Raw genomic sequence first — 19,394 nt, forward strand, 5'->3', positions numbered from 1 at the left:
TTTGACACAGTTTATCATTCAAGCCAGAGTCATTTTAAATGTCTGGATGAGACTTGAAATTGGTTTGAGAGCAGTGTCATGTTCGTACCGGCAGGTGGCAGAGTGCGGCAGAAAAGCAGGAAATTTACCACCGGCTTCACATAAATAGAAGAAGAGTTCATTCAGCCATTACGTTCACTCACAGGCAGGTCGTAGCCGCTAGTGGAGGACAGGTCATTAGCAACCCGAGACAATGCTATCCGTGAGAGTTGCAGCAGCTTTGGCCAGAGCTCTTCCTAGAAGGGCCGGGTTTGTAAGTATTTAATCAAACAATCTATATCCTATGTGGATGTTGTAGTGCGTTAATTTAATTACTGTGTGAGTCTTACGGGCGTGAAGGGTAACGTTAACGACGCAGGCCGCTAGCTAACTTGTCATCCGCTTGTGAAGGTGGGTTTTAAGAGCTGCTAATCTGTTCCGCAGGCGCCTGCTCATAACTAACGTTTATCGTGGTGAAACAAATGTGTTTGTTCAAGTTGCTCTTGTGAATCTACAACCTTCGTCCTGCAGCAAGCGGAACCAAAGTTAGCAACAGACGAAGCTAATGCTAGCTGCTAGCTAGCGCCTCATTCAGCCACGCTGTGAAGGTCAGAAATCCTGACAGCGCATGTCCTCTCTGCTGCACAGACTTAGACTTACTCAGGGTTTATGGTGCACAGATTTATGCTATCGCCGTAATAAGTTTTGTGAACTCTTATTTACAGTAAGAGTTTAATTAAATCCGTCTGTCATTGAATCCAGGTGTCCAAGACTGTACCGGCCGCCTGTGTTGGGGTCAACCACCTCCACACACACAGACCATGGCTGCAGAAGACAGGTGAGAAGGACAACAACATGACACAAGCTCTGTTTTTCATGTTGTGGGTCAGTGCCTAAAGATGATGGAGAAAGGTCACTAAATATGTTAATAATGTGTCTTTGCACAGTCATTTTGTCAGTTCACGTATTTATCCAATCAAACTGAGCTCCTCAGTAGCAGTAGCTTAGTTGGTAGAACAACCTGTAACCATAGAGTTAGTGGTTCGATTCCCGGTCCTGTCCTTGGACAAGACATTGAAATCCTGTAGTATTGACGTATGTACGGTCTGGCAGCTGTCCAACCACAATTTCCACAAGGGGATCAATAAAGTATGTCATTATTATTTATTGTCTTTACTGCAAAGACTATTTAATACCAGGGTATCTGCAGGTGTCGGTTATGTAGCACTGCATTTTTTTTCCCAAAATAAGCCCTTACAATTTGTTAAAGTATTGCATTTAATGTATGTTTGTTCTTCTGGCTGTGGAGTCATTTGCTACGAAGCACACTGACAGACTTAAATTTTTTATCAAAATCTTTACCACAACTAAATTTATGGGTAAATTCCTGAGTTTTCTTTGCCCCTCTTTTTATATTCCTGACATTTTACAACTGACAATGGGCACATTATATTTCTTGAAGTTTTAAATTTAATATAGTGAAGATGTGGGGAGAAATGGATATGTCTTGATTAATTTTATTATAATAAAATGATAATTATAATTTTATTTTTATCGTCCATTATGCTCGTAATTAATTCATAGCTTACTACCTAGAAACAACTTCGACTCTTATATTCAGAAAATCGACAGTAATTAAGACAGAATGAGTTATTTATCCAGAGTGAAATCAGTTATGTGAAACTAAGATTTAAAAAAAAAAAGTACAATAAAAATACTTCTCATTACAGAAGTAAGATCAAAATTTACCTTCACAAAACTGCAGAGTCATCTGATGTGAATAACCAGAATGTTAACATTTGTGCACATCAGGAAAAAGTAAAGTATACAGATGGGTTAAATGTTAACTTTCACTCAGCTTCTACAATTTATATGCTTTCTCTTCCACAGGAACTGCCGAAGTGTCTTCAATCCTGGAGGAGAAGATCATGGGTGCTGACACATCTGCAGACCTGGAGGAGACAGGACGTGTGCTGTCAATTGGTGATGGTATTGCCAGAGTGTACGGGCTGAGGAATGTCCAGGCAGAAGAGATGGTCGAGTTCTCCTCTGGACTTAAAGTATGTCTGAAAGATACCCTCTTCTGTGTGAATATAGTTTTAAAACTCAAATTTATAATAAAACTTCTTTTGCCAATGTTTTACATATGTACTTTTTTTTTTCCAGGGTATGTCTCTGAACTTGGAGCCTGACAACGTTGGTGTTGTGGTGTTTGGTAACGACAAGCTGATCAAGGAGGGTGACATTGTGAAGAGAACTGGTGCCATTGTGGATGTTCCTGTTGGTGAGGAGCTGCTTGGCCGTGTGGTGGATGCTCTGGGAAACGCCATTGATGGAAAAGTAAACTGACATTTAGTGATTATTTTATTTTTTTTTTTTAAATAAATGCTAGATAAAGCCTCATCATCTTTTGAAAGATGGCTCATAACTGCTAGCTGTTTAAATATTACTCTTTTCTAAATCTTTTAATGTACTTTGGGACTTTTGAGCTGCTAAATGTTAATTTCTGTTAATAATAAAAATACATTATAAGTTATTGTTTTAAAGACTGTGTTAAAACATCTTTGAGTTAGAAAGCATTCACTTTGTTGTACAAAAGAGTTTCTACCTGAAGAACCTGAAATATCTAGGTTATTGTCTTTCTCAGGGACCACTGGGCTCCAAGATCCGTAGGCGTGTGGGTCTGAAGGCCCCTGGAATCATCCCCCGTATCTCTGTGAGGGAGCCCATGCAAACTGGAATCAAGGCTGTGGACAGCCTGGTGCCCATCGGCAGAGGCCAGCGTGAGCTGATCATTGGTGACAGGCAGACGGGGTAAATACTGACATAAAGAAATTTTAATGTGGTCAATCAAGACTGTATTAAAAATCATGAATTCCAATAAATGGTCATCTTCACTTTATAGCAAAACAGCTATTGCCATTGATACCATCATCAACCAGAAGCGGTTTAACGATGGAACTGATGAGAAGAAGAAGCTGTACTGCATCTACGTTGCCATTGGACAAAAGAGGTCCACTGTGGCTCAGCTGGTGAAGAGGCTGACTGACGCTGATGCCATGAAGTACACCATTGTGGTCTCTGCCACTGCCTCTGATGCTGCCCCCCTGCAGTACCTGGCTCCATACTCAGGCTGCTCCATGGGAGAGTACTTCAGAGACAACGGCAAACACGCCCTGATCATCTATGATGATCTGTCCAAACAGGTTAGGAAATTGGTTTATTTATTTTAAGGATGCTCATGATTGAAATTAATCTGACATTTCTTCTTAGTTAATATTATTATGGAAGCTGAGGCATTACTTCCACATTTAACCTTGGTAAATCTACTTTCCCTTCTCAGGCTGTTGCCTACCGTCAGATGTCCCTGCTGCTGCGTCGTCCTCCTGGTCGTGAGGCCTACCCTGGTGATGTGTTCTACCTGCACTCCCGTCTGCTGGAGAGAGCTGCCAAGATGAATGACAACTTTGGCGGTGGCTCCCTCACTGCTCTGCCCGTTATCGAGACTCAGGCTGGTGATGTGTCTGCTTACATCCCCACAAACGTCATCTCCATCACAGACGGACAGGTTTGTTTTAGAATTCTTTTATTTTTCCTTTATTCTTTGCTGCTTTGTAGCAATTTGACCTGATGCTTTATTGACTTTCTTTTCCATCTGCTCTCTCAAGATCTTCTTGGAGACTGAGCTGTTCTACAAGGGTATCCGCCCAGCTATCAATGTAGGTCTGTCTGTGTCCAGAGTAGGCTCTGCTGCCCAGACCAGAGCCATGAAGCAGGTAATATCTGAGTTGAAGACTTGTTTCTTAACCAGGCATCTGCCATCTGTTGGTTCATAAAAGTAAATATGAGGCTACAGTCACAGATCATTTCTAACTTTTTGTGCTGCTTTCTTTTCTACCTCACAGGTGGCCGGTACCATGAAGCTGGAGCTGGCTCAGTACCGTGAGGTAGCTGCCTTCGCCCAGTTCGGTTCTGACTTGGATGCTGCCACCCAGCAACTCCTTAACAGGGGTGTTAGGCTCACTGAGCTGCTCAAGCAGGGACAGTACTGTAAGTGATTATTTTTGCTATTACTACAGTAGTTTTGCAACTGTAGCACTGTATTAGACATTTAGCAACAGAAATAAAGTTTTGTCAACATTATCATTTTAAAAAGCAAATGTCAACCAATAATTCTCATTTCTAATGCTTCTCCAGCTCCCATGGCCATTGAGGAGCAGGTAGCAGTCATCTACGCTGGTGTCAGAGGCCACTTGGACAAGATGGAACCCAGCAAGATCACAAAGTTTGAGAAGGCTTTCCTGCAACACATCCTCAGCCAGCAGCAGGAGCTGCTCTCCACAATCAGGTGAGACAAATTCCTTTGCCACAATATGTTTGAGCATCCCTATCGTTAAAATTGGCATTTATTTTATCTGACTCACCTGAATTTTGTTTGTTTCAGGGCTGATGGCAAGATCTCAGAGGCATCAGACGCTAAACTGAAGCAGATTGTACTGAACTTCCTGTCCAGCTTTGAGTAATGGAAAGCACTTCTCTTGTTCTTCAGTGAGCTACCTGTCTGTGTCCCCATTATGCTTGTATACGTGAACACACTGAAGGCCAAAACCTCCATGTACAGATTTCTCAAAATAAACTTTTACAACCCTACTGTGCTGTAAAATTCTTCCAATTGAGCTCTTAACTACAGTAGGTGTGGAGATTTCACCTCTGCGAGAAGAGGAATGAAACATCAGTCGATCAAGAACAATACTTGAACAAATCAGTTGTGTTTAATGTCTGCGAAGTGTATTTCATTAAGAAAATATAAAGGTAATGTGCATAGCAGTGCACATACAAATGACTTCTGCTGTGGACTGTACTGACTCATAGGAGCATTATGTTAAAGAGGGCAAATGAATTGGTTTGAATTAAGTATGTTTTGCTTTTCAGTGGTGACAGGATGTAAAGAGTATAAATGCAGTTTCTTGACTGATTGGAAAGGTGGAAATGTTTGATGCTGTGGTAATAAATTTAGTTACACTGTCACAAATTAAGTCAATGTGATTGTCATTTTTTATTTCATTGAGACTGAGATTTTAGTATTTTGGTTACCTGTAGTCAAATCTGTACCACTTCACATCTCGTCTAAGCACATTTCTGTATTATGTAGTTATGAAAGAATGTGAAGGGCAAATTTCAGAGCAAGGTAAATTATTGTCATATTTAGTTTGAAAAAACTAAAGTTTCTTAAAGCCTAAGATCTTCAAATAGTTTATTTGATCAACTACTCAGAACTCTGCTACTGCTTGAAATGTAACCCATAAACATTGATCTTCTGTGTATTAACTAATAAACTAAACATACATCAATTAGCAACTCTGTTTTAGGCACACAACCTGTGCAGCTATGTCTTTATCATTCATGTCCAGTAGGTGGCCATAGACGCCACAGGCTCAGCTCCACAGCCCAAACACTGGTTGTAGCTCAGGTCGTATTACCAACAGGTCAAAGCCAGTAGTTCCCTGTCTGCCTGTTTTTTCATTATTTTGTTCATTTGTTATAGATTGGTGCTTTATTTTATATTGCTTGCAGTTTTTTTCTGTGTGCCAAATTATAAACCTTTGGAACAGTATTTCATCAAAGGTAGGCGCAAATAATTTGTGCGCTGTCAATCCATTTTTTTAAACAATGTATTAACCAATAAGAATTTAACACAAATATTTCGTTTCTACTATATTTAGTTTTATTTATTCTCTGGCTTTGATTGTTGTTTTTTCCTTTAAAGTTCAGCATTTTGAACATCTCTGCCCACGTCTCTGTAGCCATCACACTTCATGCTTTCTGTGCCTTAGAATCAGTATTTCCTGAAACACAATAAAACAAACTGCATTGAAATCATGGGTTAATAGGGGTAAGTATGGGAAAATAAGGGCAGCCTGTGTTTTGGCAGCCCCTATGGTATCCTCAGACAGTTATTTTGATTATACGATATCTCCAAACCCACAATGTCTTAGACATTGTGGGTTTGGAGATACAGCTATTCATGTATATTTTTTCCTTCCTCTTCCTGTAGGTTTGTTTCTCTTTTCTACTTCTCTAGTTTGAGTCGAGTACTTCTCTCTGGGTTACTTCATGTGAAATTTTAAGCCTCACTCTTATGCAGGTGTCCGCAAACACTTGCACGCTATATTTACCAATTGTTTTTTGTTTTGTTTTTTTTGTGTTCGCTTTTTGTTTTTGTTTCTTTCTCCCTCATTGCCTCACACGAGCTAGAATAATACTTTGTGGAGTCAAGAAAAATGTTCTGGCAAACTATATGTGAGGCCCAATAGGAATTCTTGTTGGGAGGGAAATTCAATTAATGAAAAAGGCTAATTATTTAAGTGCCATTGTCATTGTAGACTGATGTTGTAGACTGATGCAGAGATGCTGAGTCTCTTGTTTCTTTAGCTGCGTCACTGCCTGGCAAGATAAAGTGAGACATGTGACAGTGAGTGAATGGACGATTGTCAAGGAAATCGTGACAACAAGAGAGAGCTCTGTGAAGCAACACACAACGTGACCAGCGTCCAGACATGAGGGACGTGGAAGTTCTGAGACAAGACGAACAGTTTCCAAAATGATGTGATGTCTATGAAATATTTGTAACAATAAGAATTATTGGTTTCATGACATATAGTCAGACTGGCTCTCCAATGGTTATTGGGTGTGTGTTTGTGTTGTTTTGCAAGTTCTCTACAAAATTTCTGCAATGTCAACCGTCTCTTTCAACACGATTTCTCACATACCTTTTTATATCTTTTGTAACTTTTCACATTGCACATGTCATTGGTGATTTCTGCTTCCCACAAATTGGGAATCTCGGTTATGTTATGTTATATGTTAGGTTAGATTTTACTACAACTTGTCAGAAAGTGGGAAACATGGTCATCTTTGTTCATGACTCTGTAACATTTAGTTCAAGGGGTCTTCCATATGAATTCAAATGCCATGCTCGTGGATTTTATACATCGTTGTCAAACTCAATATATGGTTTTATAACAGGTAAAGCATTAATGGATTGAGTCTTTTTAAGTCTTTTGTAGTCCAAGTTGTAGCCGAGCTACTACTATGTTGCAAAATATATTGATTCAGTCATGTTAGCCTAGGTAAAACATCTATTCATATACCCCGTATTCTGTAGATAGTACTGTTTGTTGACTCCTTAGTTTCTCAAATGTGAACAAATAAAGTACTGTTTTGCTACTAAATCACATTTGCTCAGCGGGGTCAGGAGAGCCCAGTCAACAGAGAGACAATAGAAAGTGAGAGAGAGAGTTTCTCTAAGGGACCTTTACAAATAAATCACATTAACACATTCCTATAAATTAAATGTGAAGGTATGTGTGACATTATGAAATATGTGCAAGTCCAGCTTGAAGCACGAAAATCGAATCTTTAATGGGAACTGAAACAGCGGAAAAAGCTGAGCTGGCCTCAGGACAATAGAGTGAAATAAAGCTCTGAGATCTTCAGGAAGGAGGCTGTTTAGGATCTTTTGTACAGACATCTAGATGATCTGAAGTGAGGCTGGGGGTTTTACACTAGAAATAAGGTTTTCTGCATATTCTGAAACCAAACTATACGGCACAAAACGAGCAGGGGGCAGAAACCACAGAATGTAACTGGGTTGTTTGTCTTCAGTGACAGTGAGTTTATGCAGTGACAGTAAGAAGGTTATAGTAGTATAGTAATACTTTCTCATACTTGTACTTTTTAAATACTAAACTTAAGTTTAAAGTGATGAACTCAGACAGGGATAGTCTGCTTGTTCATTTTCTTAAACTCTTCCGTCATGATACCACTGAACTAACAAACCGGTCCATCGGCGTCCAGATCCAGAAGTGGTGTGGCATTTACATGTTTGTGGTGTCTATGGTTTGACCATGAATGTTCCAGACAAGAGTGTTGTGTTAATAAACCCCTTTCTTTCAGCACTCACGGTTTTAGTTTCTCTTCCTCGATGCCTTCATGCCTTACTTTAAATTTACAGAACAAATGAGCACGTGCAACATGTGCTTTGTATTTTTTACAGACAAAACACACAGGAATCATTTCAACAGAGTTTGTATCAAAGTAGCAAAGTTTTCGTCGCTTTATTTGAGTCTTTTTTTTTTTCAGCACTGCTCCGAACCTTACTGTTTAAAGCTTCTGCATGGACAAAAATGCAAAGATCTTCATAGAAACTGTAAAAAACAAAACAATAATGTATTCATTGCATTTTTGATACAGCAGGTAGCAGCAATCTGACAATCTGGCAAAATTAACATGAAATATATCATTTCTGAGTCCAGTCTCGACTTCTTGTTGAAGGACAGTCCAGGTTTTCTTATTCACAGGTGCCAGGCGCTCTACAAGCCCGCTTGCTGTGTGCACACAGACGCTCATTATATTCAGGGAAAAAGGAATTTCATTCATTCATGGTGGCAACATCAGACCAATATATAGTACTAACCACATTTCCAACAAGCTCACACTGTAAAAAAAAGAAAGAATGAAAGGTAAAACCAACATGCTGTATCTCGCCTTGTCGTTCCATAATGAACTTAGCAGAAACTGGTGATTCTTCATCGTTCAGTAAAGTGCAAGTACTGTCTTCTGTAGTGCACTTTTGTTCCTGTAATTAAAGTTTACAGACCACACCAAAGATAGCAGCTAAAGCCTGCAGGCTGCAGTGTTGGCTCCATGCGGCAAATGTTTTTTTCAAAGAGAAACAGCCAGCAAATTATATCAAAGGTTTGCATTTTCATCCGTGTGTTTAGGTCCCCTGTGTCTATTTCAAGCAATGGAGGCCTCAGATTCAGTCGGCCGCGCCATAGTGGTTTACATTAGAAGGGTTTTCCTGTAAACTGGTAGGTGAGGCTTCTTCCTCCTGTGACACCACTGGATCCACTGGCTGTGTAAAGCAGTTGGACACACAGAACACCTGCAGAGAAGCAAGGCGGAGAGCAGCAAAATGAGGACAGATTCCAGTTTATTATTGTGACTGAACAATGGATAGGAGCCGTTCTGACGTCACTGCAGCAGAGCTGGCATCTCACGGACATGCTGGTGGTCACATTCATAAAACAAATTGTACAAATTGTTGCATTTAAATATAATAAGTTCACATAAAATAAAATAAATAAATAAATAAATCGCTTTCTTAGTTAATTTAAGACTTTAGATTAAACTTACAGTGAAAATAGCGACTAAGCCTCCCTGCAGGAGGCCAGTAAGCACATCACTCCAGTGGTGCTTGTAGTCGGACACCCGGGATAGACCCACATACACAGCAGTTGCGATCAGGAAGAACTGGATGGTGGGACGCAGAAGTCTCGCCCATTTTGACTTCAGTCTGGCTTGAATGTACAGCTACAGCGGTCGGAGGGAAAAATGAATAAATAATATAAAAAAAACTTGTCGGTTCACCCAGACACACAGTTTAGATTCTCCGAGCCAATATTTACAGTACAGGTGCTGGCAGCTAGTTTCTCTGCCGAAAAGGTTTTTAAGAAGAAAACCTTTTTATAATGACAAATTAAAGTCATTTGTAGGTTCCAGTTGAACTTATTAGCGTGTAGAGACAGTAAAGAAAGTATATGTATTAGAATAACGCTCATAAATCACAGTAAATTAGGCTTCAACTCATTTTTTAAGTAGAAAGTATGAATGTACTTACTACAAGAAACAGCATGCAGTACATAGAGAAGGAGGAATGACCAGAGAAGAAGGACAGTCTGCAAATAAGAAACAAAACAGAAAGTGAATGAGTTTCACTTTAATTCATATGTTAGATTTATAACAATTCATGATCTAAACCGATAGCTTACATTTTAAACTATGATTAAAGGGGCATTCCACTTCTCTATACTGTATAAAGTGTATTCTAAAGCGTCTATAAAGCGTATTGTGGAACATGTCCGAGTTTGGAGGTTCCCCACAGCTCTATGGATTTACAATATAAAATCACTGGACTATCTCCTGAGGGATTTCCAGCTTGACAACATAAGCTCAACTTAACTATATTGGATTAAGGTTCCTGATAGTTATCCCGTGCATCCACACGAGCTGCATGTACAGCAAAGTAACGCAAATGGCTGGGTGCTCTTTAATTAATAGGCTCCTCCCTGAGTCACATTCATGAACTCATACACAATCCCTTTAATTAAAGGTAATGAAATACGTTCAAGATTCTTCAGAGGGCTTTACCTGGCCTCATCTACCAGAAACTTGTCCCCGGTGCAGGTGAAGTTCTCGATGTACCCGCCGCTCTTGCAGTTGATGCGATCCCAGGCTGGTTTGCATACAGCCAGGAAGTTTGGCCGCAGGCGGCCGATGGAGTACTTGGCTATGTCTGTCAGGGACTGGCTGGCAGCAGCTCCAAATACATAGCTCCCCACAGCTTTGTAGATGCATGCAGCATACTTGGTCCCTAAAGACTGGTGCTTGATGCGAGACAAGTAGACAGAAAGGAACTCACCACAGATGAGCTGCAAAAGAATGGATGAATGGATGAATTAGTCAATAACCCCGCCGCACCTAATGCAGTCCAACTTGTTCCTGCAGTGACATTTAAAAATGCTTTAGAAGAAGAAAGCTTGTTGACTTGCCACTATCAGCGTAAAGGGGATCATGACTCCACCCAGGAGCTGGTAGGATATGGTGTCCTCTTTGAGGGGGTATCTGATGGACTCATCGTCACAGAAGAAACCCCGTTTGAAAGGGCTGTGTTGAGGGGTCAGGATGAAAAATGGTAGTCCGACTGTCAAAGTGAAGAATGAGGCCGATAATTACAAGAACGCCCACAACACCCACTGTGTTCAAGGACAGACGGTTACGCAATAACTCGAACTATACACAGAGTCTTGAATTACTCCACAACACGAAGGTGAGACCCTGTAAAAACACGTAAAACATGCTGCCACTGGTTTTTCTCACATTCTTGTTTCCACTTTCCTCACACTCCATGTGCAGCTTTGTCAGAAAAGAAATATGACCAGTGGCTAAACTAAAGTTAGTAATTCAATGTTGGGCATTCTTCCCAGTAGAGTCACTGAAGACTTCAGGCCTTTGGGTTAAATGAGTCATCACAAAAGGCACAGATCCTTTGTTAAAGCCTGCTGGTTTTAAACCCACCGCAGGGCAAATTACACAGGCTGCCGTCTTTTAAATGTCAGGAGGTGAATGAGATCGAAGCTCGAGGAAACAATAATCCAACTATTATCCTCCGTCAAATTAGATACACGGGGGAAAAAAAAGGAGTAAATGATTGAGTTACACCAGAGAAGAACAAAGTAAGAACAGGAAAATGACATGTTTTGTCTTCTTTGTTGACAGTTCATTAAAACAAACAACTAATTTTATTTATACTAAACAGAAAAGGACTGAAGTGAGATTAGAGGTCGGCTTTGCTAAATATATGATTAGGAATCACAAGGACCTCTTTATTGTTGATAGGTATCATTACTTGATTTATTGCAAACGTTCACCTCTTCATATTGGGTTGGACAGGGGGACGTTGTTTGTCATCTTACTTTTAGTAAAAATAGAAAATGAAACTCTCTTATCTTCTAACTGAGTCTGTGCCCTTGTGTGTGTGAGTGTCTGCCAGACTATCAACAGCCCAGAGAGCAGATTAGAACTCGTGTTTAGACTTTGGACTGAAGACGCGGAGCTGTAAATATGGTAGACATTATATTTTCCAGTACGAGTGCTGCTGCCAGCTCCGAAAACAAAATGGGAAGATGAAGGTGTCCAGTCAGCACAACAAGACAAAGCAAAGTGACTCAGAGCAGATTATCCGCAGCAAAGGATTTCTGGAGCTCTGTAAGTCTCAAGCAGTCTATCTTTATCCATCATGGCAGCTATCAAATAGATCTCTCTGACTGTCCCAGACAGGACAAAGTTCAGATTGTTCCAGCTTTTTTATTTTTATTTTATTTTACAGTCTTCTTATTGTCAGCCACAGTTTCTACTTCTGTACTGTGATCCCACTCTCAACACTGAGCTAAAAATACAACTTTGCATGAGAAAAAAAAACACACACACACACAGGGTGGGACTTTGTTGCCTCTTTTTCCATGTTCCTGCCTGGTTTCCTGGTTTATGTAAATAATGAGAGAGAATTTGCTTAAAGAACTAAAGTGTGGTCTCTGCTCTGAAAGTCCTGCACAGCTCACTTTAACTCTGCATTTAAAAACAGGATCAAGAGGTTTTTCATACCGAGAATGAGACAGGTAACGTCCAGCAGGATGAGAGGGATCCCCGAGGCTTCAAACATGGTCCCTCTGCTTCTTCTTGTCTCTGTCTTTGGAAAAAATAGCGGGTCCCGGCTGCGCAGCGGCCGCCGGCTGCGTTCAGGCGAGACGAGGCGCAGCCTTTCAGGCGCACACGACTCGCTGCTCCAGCACAAAACCAAAACACACCAGAGTCACAGCCCAACAAGCAGCAGCTTCCGAGGACTGTCCGAGAAGCTACAACTACCAGTGAGGAATAAAAAAAAACACAGTCTAGATCAAAGCACGCAGCTACGGGCTAGATCTAATCTAAAACACCACCAACACACGTGGAGAGCCTCTCACCCGTTCCTCTGCTCACAAATCATCATAACGCAGCGGGATCCCCTCTGATCATAACACTGTCCCGTCCTGGGATGAGACGCTGCGGCGAGATGTGGACACGGGGGCCGAGCCTCTCCGGTCCTGATTAGTGCTGCCTTCACGGACGGTGAGGGCATTTTGTAGACAGCGCATCTGCAGCGTTTGTGGGGAGGGGAGGGGGGGGGGGGGAGCAAAAAGGGTGTGGTCAGAAAAAAGTGAAAGTCCTCACAGTAACTTCCAGGTTTCGTAAATAAGGATAGACTCAAAAAGAGGAAAAGAAACACTTTAAATGAAATACATAGCATGGTCATTAAATCATGACGAGCTTTAGGTTTTATTTTAAACTTGCAGGCTCTGTCCCAGAGACCTGTGTCCAAAAGACTCATTTAGTAATTGAAACTCAAAAATCAAACATTAAATTAAATTGAACTGTAAATTCAACAGGCTGCTAATCCATTTAAATGATTATATATTAACAGTGACAAAAATTCAGCTCCCTCTGCCTCCAAAAACACAGCAAGGGAGGAAGCGAGGGGATAATAGAGGCATGTTTGTGCTGAAATGATTTAAATAGTCTTATTAGTTTCTGGGTTTCTGTTGTCTTCAGGTAAAATGGTTGGTTATTGTTTGCTGGCTTCCTACTTTGCAGCTTATGACTCATGACTATATATTAGAGTAGTACCAGTAGATAACATGGTTATTGTCTGCTGCTTCCTAGTCCCATGTGATCAAAATGATCTGACTGGAGTAAAATCCAGAAAATCTGCCACTGGATGAACATCATATTTGAGTATGGTCCCTTCCAGTCATGCACTGACAGTTTTTCATGTCTGTTTATTTGTTTGCATTAACATTACAGTATCACTTTCTCCTAAGTTGTTCATTTTCCAGGTTTCAAGGTTTTTTCAACATGACTGAGATGAACCTTTAAACATGTGTGATGCTACAAATCATGCTCGTTTGCACGTCGTCACGTTTAAAAGTTGCCCTCAGAGATACTTTCCTTTTACAGGCGACAAGCAAATACGCATTTGCATGTCACATTTGGGGTGGGTCTTAAATTTCTGCAGTGTGCGTGAACGCAGCACACGGCCGTGGAAGGTCTCGGGCCTATGGGTGCTGGTGGCCGAGTCACCACAGCCGTCGGCAGACACGGAGCTGCTCCTCCTCCCTGCTCCGAGCATCTGCAGCAGGAACCAGGTTCCATCAGTATCAGTATTAATAGATACCTCCTGATCAATGCAGCACAAAGATCAGAGACAGGAGAGCTTTGTTTCTTAAGGATGTTTAATTGGTAAATTCATTTAATTTTAAATCCCACTGTTTCTCACTCAGCATATGAGGTTATTTTTTTTATTATTGTTACCTTTGTAGCTGTGTAATAGTTATAAATGTAGTGTTAGATGAAAAGTTTCTTTAAGCCTGCAGGTCAAACACAGTCACAGTAACTGTAGTAGTTTATTTAAAATCCACAGTAATTCACACATTAAGAGTTAATAAAATACAAATAATACAAAACATCTTCTGTTTTACTTGCTAGAAGATATTGTCAGACTTGGTTTTAGACAGAAATATTGAGACAGTACAGAGGATTTGGCATCCTTATATTTCTAATACTTCATTATTTGTACTTGTACTTTGTACTATTTGTAATTTAATATTTGATTTTAATTTGTATTTGTAATTTGTAACTTGTATTTGTACATTGTGGTATAAATATAAAAACACTTTCAACATAAATAAATTAATGTTACTTTCCTTGAATGTAGGTAAATAAACTGTAAGTGCTGTAAAAAGGCTGCAGCAGCCTTTTTCCAAATGCTGTGACACACAGAAGTAACAGAAAACACCTCCGTTAAACTATTGAAGTGACAATGAGTCGGGTACTTGGGTGTGATGACTATTGAAACTTCAGTTGTTTGGTTGAAGGTCATGTTTTACCCCCATGACAAAGAAAGCTGTAGGACAGCTGAGTGACGTACGGGTGTGGTCTGCTCCTCTACTGAGTAATGTTGTGTTTGTGTCAATAAAGCCTTATCAGAATAGAAAGAATAGTTCATCATTGGCTATATTCAATGATTTACTTATTTATATTTTGGTCTTAAGGTCCAGAGCTTACAGTTGTACTATGAAGACATTTTTAATTTGTCAAACACAGGTATAAGTAAAATGTCTACGAATCTGTTTAGATACTCAATAAAAAACATATATGAGATTTAAAAAGAAACGAGAGCACGCTGATGCTGATCACTTGGAGGAAAAGGGGGAAGCCCATCGTCGTAAACAGTTAATGAAGCTCGTCTTGCTCTCGAGCTGATCGTCACTATCAGAGAGTCTTGTTTGGTTTGTCTGTGACAACTCTTGTGATTTCAGTAAAGTTTGACCTGCTTCTTGCATTTCTCTCTCGTTTGAAGATGAGCTCCCCCAGCTGGCCGTGCGAGGCTTCGCTCATGGCTTTGGTCTGCATACACATCTTGTACTTGTCCGGAGGAAGCTCGTCTGCACAGGTCTTCTCATGCCACAAATGGAAAAGGCCGCGGGATGGAGAGCGAATCACCATCAGCTTACTGTGAAGGTACTTCCTGTAGAGGTGCACATCCTCCAACCCCCAGCCTTTAATGTTACGGTCAAAACCACCTGCCAGAAAGTGGACAAAGAAATCATCATCGGTATAAATGAAAATGATTTAGATAGAAATAACATTAATTTTATTATCATCATTAACAAGCTGGTGTCATATGGAAACACCATTTATTGCTACAGTAAAGGTGGATGTTGTGAAATCAACAATTAGTGGTGATGTTTCATTGGGTTATGTCTTTCAAAGCATGACATTGGGGAAATTAGGGATGACCCAAGCTTTGTCATTACCTATGTTGATGAAATCCAACCTGTACTGGCATGTCATGCCAAACCCAAAGTCTCTCCAGAATCCAGTTTCCTTCCTCATCACCTGAGACAAAAGGAGCAGCTGGAAATCAGCCTCTCTCTGTTCTTATTCAAGGACATTTTGCTGCTTGTGGAGTGTTTTTGTACCTACCAGTTGTTGTTTTACAGAAGGTAGAAGTGTGTGATTACTGTAGACGATAGCTGGGTTGTACTGGCTGAAGAGCACTGGATAGTACACTTTCTTACCTAGAGACAAAAACAGTACATGTATGAGTTTCATCCCTACTGGTGTCTCCATTAACAAAGTCTGACTGGGTGTCTTCCCTGTGTGGGTGCACGCACGTCATGATTGACATCGCATTTGTGTTCTTGTAGAAACAAGAACGAAGTTAGAGCATGAATCAAGATGGGATAATATCACTGGAAAGCAGTCTATTGAAAAACAAACATTGCACCATACTGAAGAAAATATTTCACACATCATGGGATGAAGCAACCCTGTCTCTCACCAGGCTCTGTGTTGAGACGGCAGGAAGTCAAGAAGTCAGACGTAAAGAGGATGTCAACATCACAGAAGAAGAGCAGGACGTTGTGGCTCCGCCGCCAGGCTCTGGCCCCGACTTCTAAACCTCGTCCACGAGAGAACTCCTCGTTCAGCTGGATCAGCGTGAAACTCCTGAATCGAGTCTCTCTGAGAGGGAGACGAAGAGTTAATGCAGACAGAGTCTCATCAGGCTGTTGCAGCATGACTTAGTTACCAGGAACTATTAGAGGAGCTGCTGGATTTTGCCCCCAAAAACCAAAAGTAAATCCAAGCCTGCATACCAAAGTAGCATGTGGGTGCTGTTCCCTGAGGATGCAGGAGACTCAGAGGACTAATTTATTATTAGACTGCTGCTCTGAAACACTGATACTCTGTCACTTACAGTGCAGCAGAGTCACATCAGTGAGAATAAATTCCATGATAGTTGAGAAGAAGAGACTGATTTGACTCTTGCTGTAAGCTGCCCCCGTTATCTCCATCTTGATATAGGTTAATAAAATAATTCAATTTAGTGTCACTGCACGATAAAAGTTTATGATATAATCAACATCAGTGACTCACGATTTCGCTTCGACAGGAAACAGATGATACCATAAAACGTAAAAACAGTGCTGTGGCCAAAAAAAAAAAAAAAAAAAAAAAAAAAGATGTTCCAAATTGTTCTGCTCAAATGGCTTTTATCCATTTTACAAGAAAATGTATGTTAGTGGAAATGTGACCTTTTTGAAAGTTTTGTATCTATTAATTTATTTACCAGTAACAAAGGCACAAAAAAGCATCCTTTGTTTCTGTAGAGTAACTACATTACTAAAATGGTTTCATTTTTAAATTGGGGAGTGCCCCTGAACGTCAAAGCCAAGACTTACAGACTTACAGATGATAACTTGGTCAAGTACATTATTTACAGCATTGATAAACAATTATTTTAAACCAACAAAAAGAAACAAATAAGGGAGTGACAGGTCGGTCAAACTCTACAAACTGAGGAAAAAACACTCAAGGCTATGAATAATCCTTAGAATCCTAATGTAGTTGAATTACAGTCTCCAATTTGTTGTTTTCGTGGAGACACAACAAATTAGAGATTTGAAGATTCAAACTGAAGCCACATGAAGCCAATGTGAGCTGTGGGCTTAGAATTCAACTGTCAATTCATAACATTACCTGGTAGTCTGGTCCAGCATGGCTTTCACCTGCTCTATCTGATCCCGTCCAAAGTAGACCACAGTGAGATGGACCCTGCCGTCCTGCTGGATGCACACTTCTCTGAACCAAAAACACAAAAAGGTAATAATCAAATACAGATAGATGTTGAACACACCCATCTTAGGTGCACTTCTATACTAATTCATGTACAAATTTCGTTTGTAAAGTGCTACATCTGTACTTTTTGTTCACTTTCTCCAAGGTGCCGAGATGTTTTACGTGCTTTTATGCACAGTTATCGTCGTGGGTGTTAATTCACTTCTAAATGATACCTGAAGTTGTTGATGAACTGCCTGAATGCGTCTGGTCTCTTGGAAAGAGGTACGATGATGTTGATGAGCATGCTGCGGGTGTCCACGCTCTCGCTCTTCACCTTCATCACGGGACCAAATGGCCTGAAAAGCACGAGCTGCGTGAAGTCCTGCGGGCCTTTGCCTTTAAACGTCAGCTCATAAACGCTTCCTCTGTCCCGCTCTGTACGAGCCAGCCCTGAGACAGAGAAAGGGAGAACTTGCAAAAATGAACAAAGAAATAAACAAATAAATCACTGTGCTGTCTCTCTATTTGTCCGGGAATGGATCGACTCTGGTTTTCCAGACATCCACCAAGTGTCAACATGCAGGAAAGATGAACACATGATCTTTCTCACCTTCTATAAAGTCCGAAGGAGAGTATGTGTGCTTTCGCCTGGTGTTGTCCGTATGTTGATGAGGTCCATTCAGGACGTGTAGAGCTGATTCCACAGTGCCTATCAGCTCGTCTCTGCGGTCTTTCCTCACAGGCCTCTCCTCGGGGTGCCGGGTCAGCCCCCTCTCCAGCTGGTACACCCTAAGTCACATAACAAAAGAGCATTGCATGAGGTAAGACTTGACAGAAGTGGGTCACAGAGTACTCCTGGAGGCCCTGAAAGCTCCACTGTTGCTGGCCTCACCGATAAACAACAGTCCCACTCACCTCTGCAGGGTAAAAGTGTCAAATGGAATCACAGCGTATTCGTTGGGCAGCTTTACACCCAAGTTCACCTCCGCCTGGTTGAGCTGGGAGCGGAAGAACTCCTGAAAGACGTGATGTAACATTTACTACTATGTGTCACACTGCATTTGCTTCATCAGCACACGCGAGTTTTGCTTCTTTACAGCATCTGTGCCACGAGTTCCTACCTTCAGGTCAGACTGTGTTGGGGTTTTGTGCAGACTCTCCAGACCCAGAGGCAAAATCCCATTTGTTTTAGCTTTATCCAAGGACTCCTGGAGCTGCTGCGTCCTCTCCTGGAGAGCCTCCTTGAGCTGGGCTATCTGCTTTGTCAAGCTGTTGATGTAACGTCTGTGAGAGTCCTCCCTCTCCTGCAACAAAGCCATGAATCCCTCCTTAGTGGTGGCACCTCCAGACCACAGCAGGGACTGCTGGCTGCCGTGAGACACAGGTTTGCAGGAGAGGAGGTAGAACAGCAACAGGCAGCAGCAGAGGCCCAGCACAATGAAGCCGACACGGGCCACAAGGGCCAAAAGCCACCTTTTAAACATGGTTGCCGTTTATACGATCCCAACAATTACTGTCTTATAAAACCATGACACATCTGTCAAGTGGAGATGCACCCGCAAAAAGATGAACAACTCATAATTCCTAAACTATAGATATAAAAATAGACTCCTCCTGCTTTCTCTTGCGGTCCTCATCTTTCACATCCACAGGCAGCATCTTCACACAGTGTCCAAACATTCATTTGCGTGGAGAAGATGGTTGTGACGCTGAGAGTGCAGAGATCATTCCCAGAAGGCTGGAATTCCCTGGAATGACAAAACTTTAGATTTTAACACAATTCAGTCTAACACTGTCATTCCCAAACTTTCTGGCTACTTGTGACCCTTTATCTTGTGTGGGGTCATTACAGGGTTTTTAGCAGCCCACATCACAATGCATGCTCCCATTGATAATCTTACCATGCTGATGTTTAGCAAGTATAATGTTTACTATGTTACGGTTTAGAGGAGTCAGAACTGATGATTGTGCACCTGTGACAGCAACAGCAGAGACTCCAAAGTTAAGTTACACCCTTTTGCTGCTTTATCTAAAATCTAACTGAAAAAAAAAAACCTAAATAACCTGATCAGCCAATGTTTCCTGAGCAGTTCATG

The 19,394-nt window shown here is 41.1% G+C and overlaps 3 protein-coding genes across 4 annotated transcripts; 1 reads left to right on the top strand and 2 right to left on the bottom strand.

Moving 5' to 3' along the window:
* The first annotated feature begins 156 nt into the window (after nucleotides 1-156).
* Nucleotides 157-5,045, top strand: LOC113151111 (ATP synthase subunit alpha, mitochondrial-like). Its single transcript, XM_026343950.1, has 11 exons — nucleotides 157-292; nucleotides 781-856; nucleotides 1,909-2,078; nucleotides 2,185-2,358; nucleotides 2,666-2,832; nucleotides 2,924-3,224; nucleotides 3,362-3,586; nucleotides 3,687-3,794; nucleotides 3,924-4,068; nucleotides 4,216-4,366; nucleotides 4,463-5,045. The coding sequence occupies exons 1-11, from the start codon at nucleotides 233-235 to the stop codon at nucleotides 4,539-4,541; spliced, it is 1,656 nt and encodes a 551-aa protein (XP_026199735.1). The 5' UTR covers nucleotides 157-232; the 3' UTR covers nucleotides 4,542-5,045.
* Nucleotides 5,046-8,110: 3,065 nt separating this feature from the next.
* LOC113151171 (phospholipid phosphatase 1-like) lies at nucleotides 8,111-12,738 on the bottom strand. 2 transcript variants are annotated; one of them, XM_026344045.1, is made up of 7 exons: nucleotides 12,603-12,738; nucleotides 12,244-12,500; nucleotides 10,632-10,783; nucleotides 10,231-10,511; nucleotides 9,701-9,758; nucleotides 9,217-9,393; nucleotides 8,111-8,965 (listed from the first exon to the last, which is right to left on the bottom strand). In XM_026344045.1, exons 2-7 carry the CDS (start codon nucleotides 12,299-12,301, stop codon nucleotides 8,840-8,842), a joined length of 852 nt encoding a protein of 283 aa, XP_026199830.1. In that variant the 5' UTR covers nucleotides 12,302-12,500; nucleotides 12,603-12,738; the 3' UTR covers nucleotides 8,111-8,839. The 2 variants fall into 2 exon arrangements, with proteins under 2 accessions (XP_026199830.1, XP_026199829.1); XM_026344044.1 differs by having other exon boundaries at nucleotides 12,244-12,738.
* A 1,609-nt stretch (nucleotides 12,739-14,347) lies between these two features.
* Nucleotides 14,348-18,823, bottom strand: LOC113151170 (chondroitin sulfate N-acetylgalactosaminyltransferase 1-like). The gene is made up of 9 exons (XM_026344043.1): nucleotides 18,420-18,823; nucleotides 18,214-18,314; nucleotides 17,909-18,087; nucleotides 17,532-17,748; nucleotides 17,218-17,319; nucleotides 16,019-16,200; nucleotides 15,661-15,755; nucleotides 15,492-15,573; nucleotides 14,348-15,257 (listed from the first exon to the last, which is right to left on the bottom strand). The coding sequence occupies exons 1-9, from the start codon at nucleotides 18,780-18,782 to the stop codon at nucleotides 14,947-14,949; spliced, it is 1,632 nt and encodes a 543-aa protein (XP_026199828.1). The 5' UTR covers nucleotides 18,783-18,823; the 3' UTR covers nucleotides 14,348-14,946.
* Between the last annotated feature and the right edge of the window lie 571 nt (nucleotides 18,824-19,394).

The sequence above is a fragment of the Anabas testudineus genome, chromosome 9 (genome assembly GCF_900324465.2).
Source record: "Anabas testudineus chromosome 9, fAnaTes1.2, whole genome shotgun sequence".
In the NCBI taxonomy this organism is placed as follows: domain Eukaryota; kingdom Metazoa; phylum Chordata; class Actinopteri; order Anabantiformes; family Anabantidae; genus Anabas; species Anabas testudineus.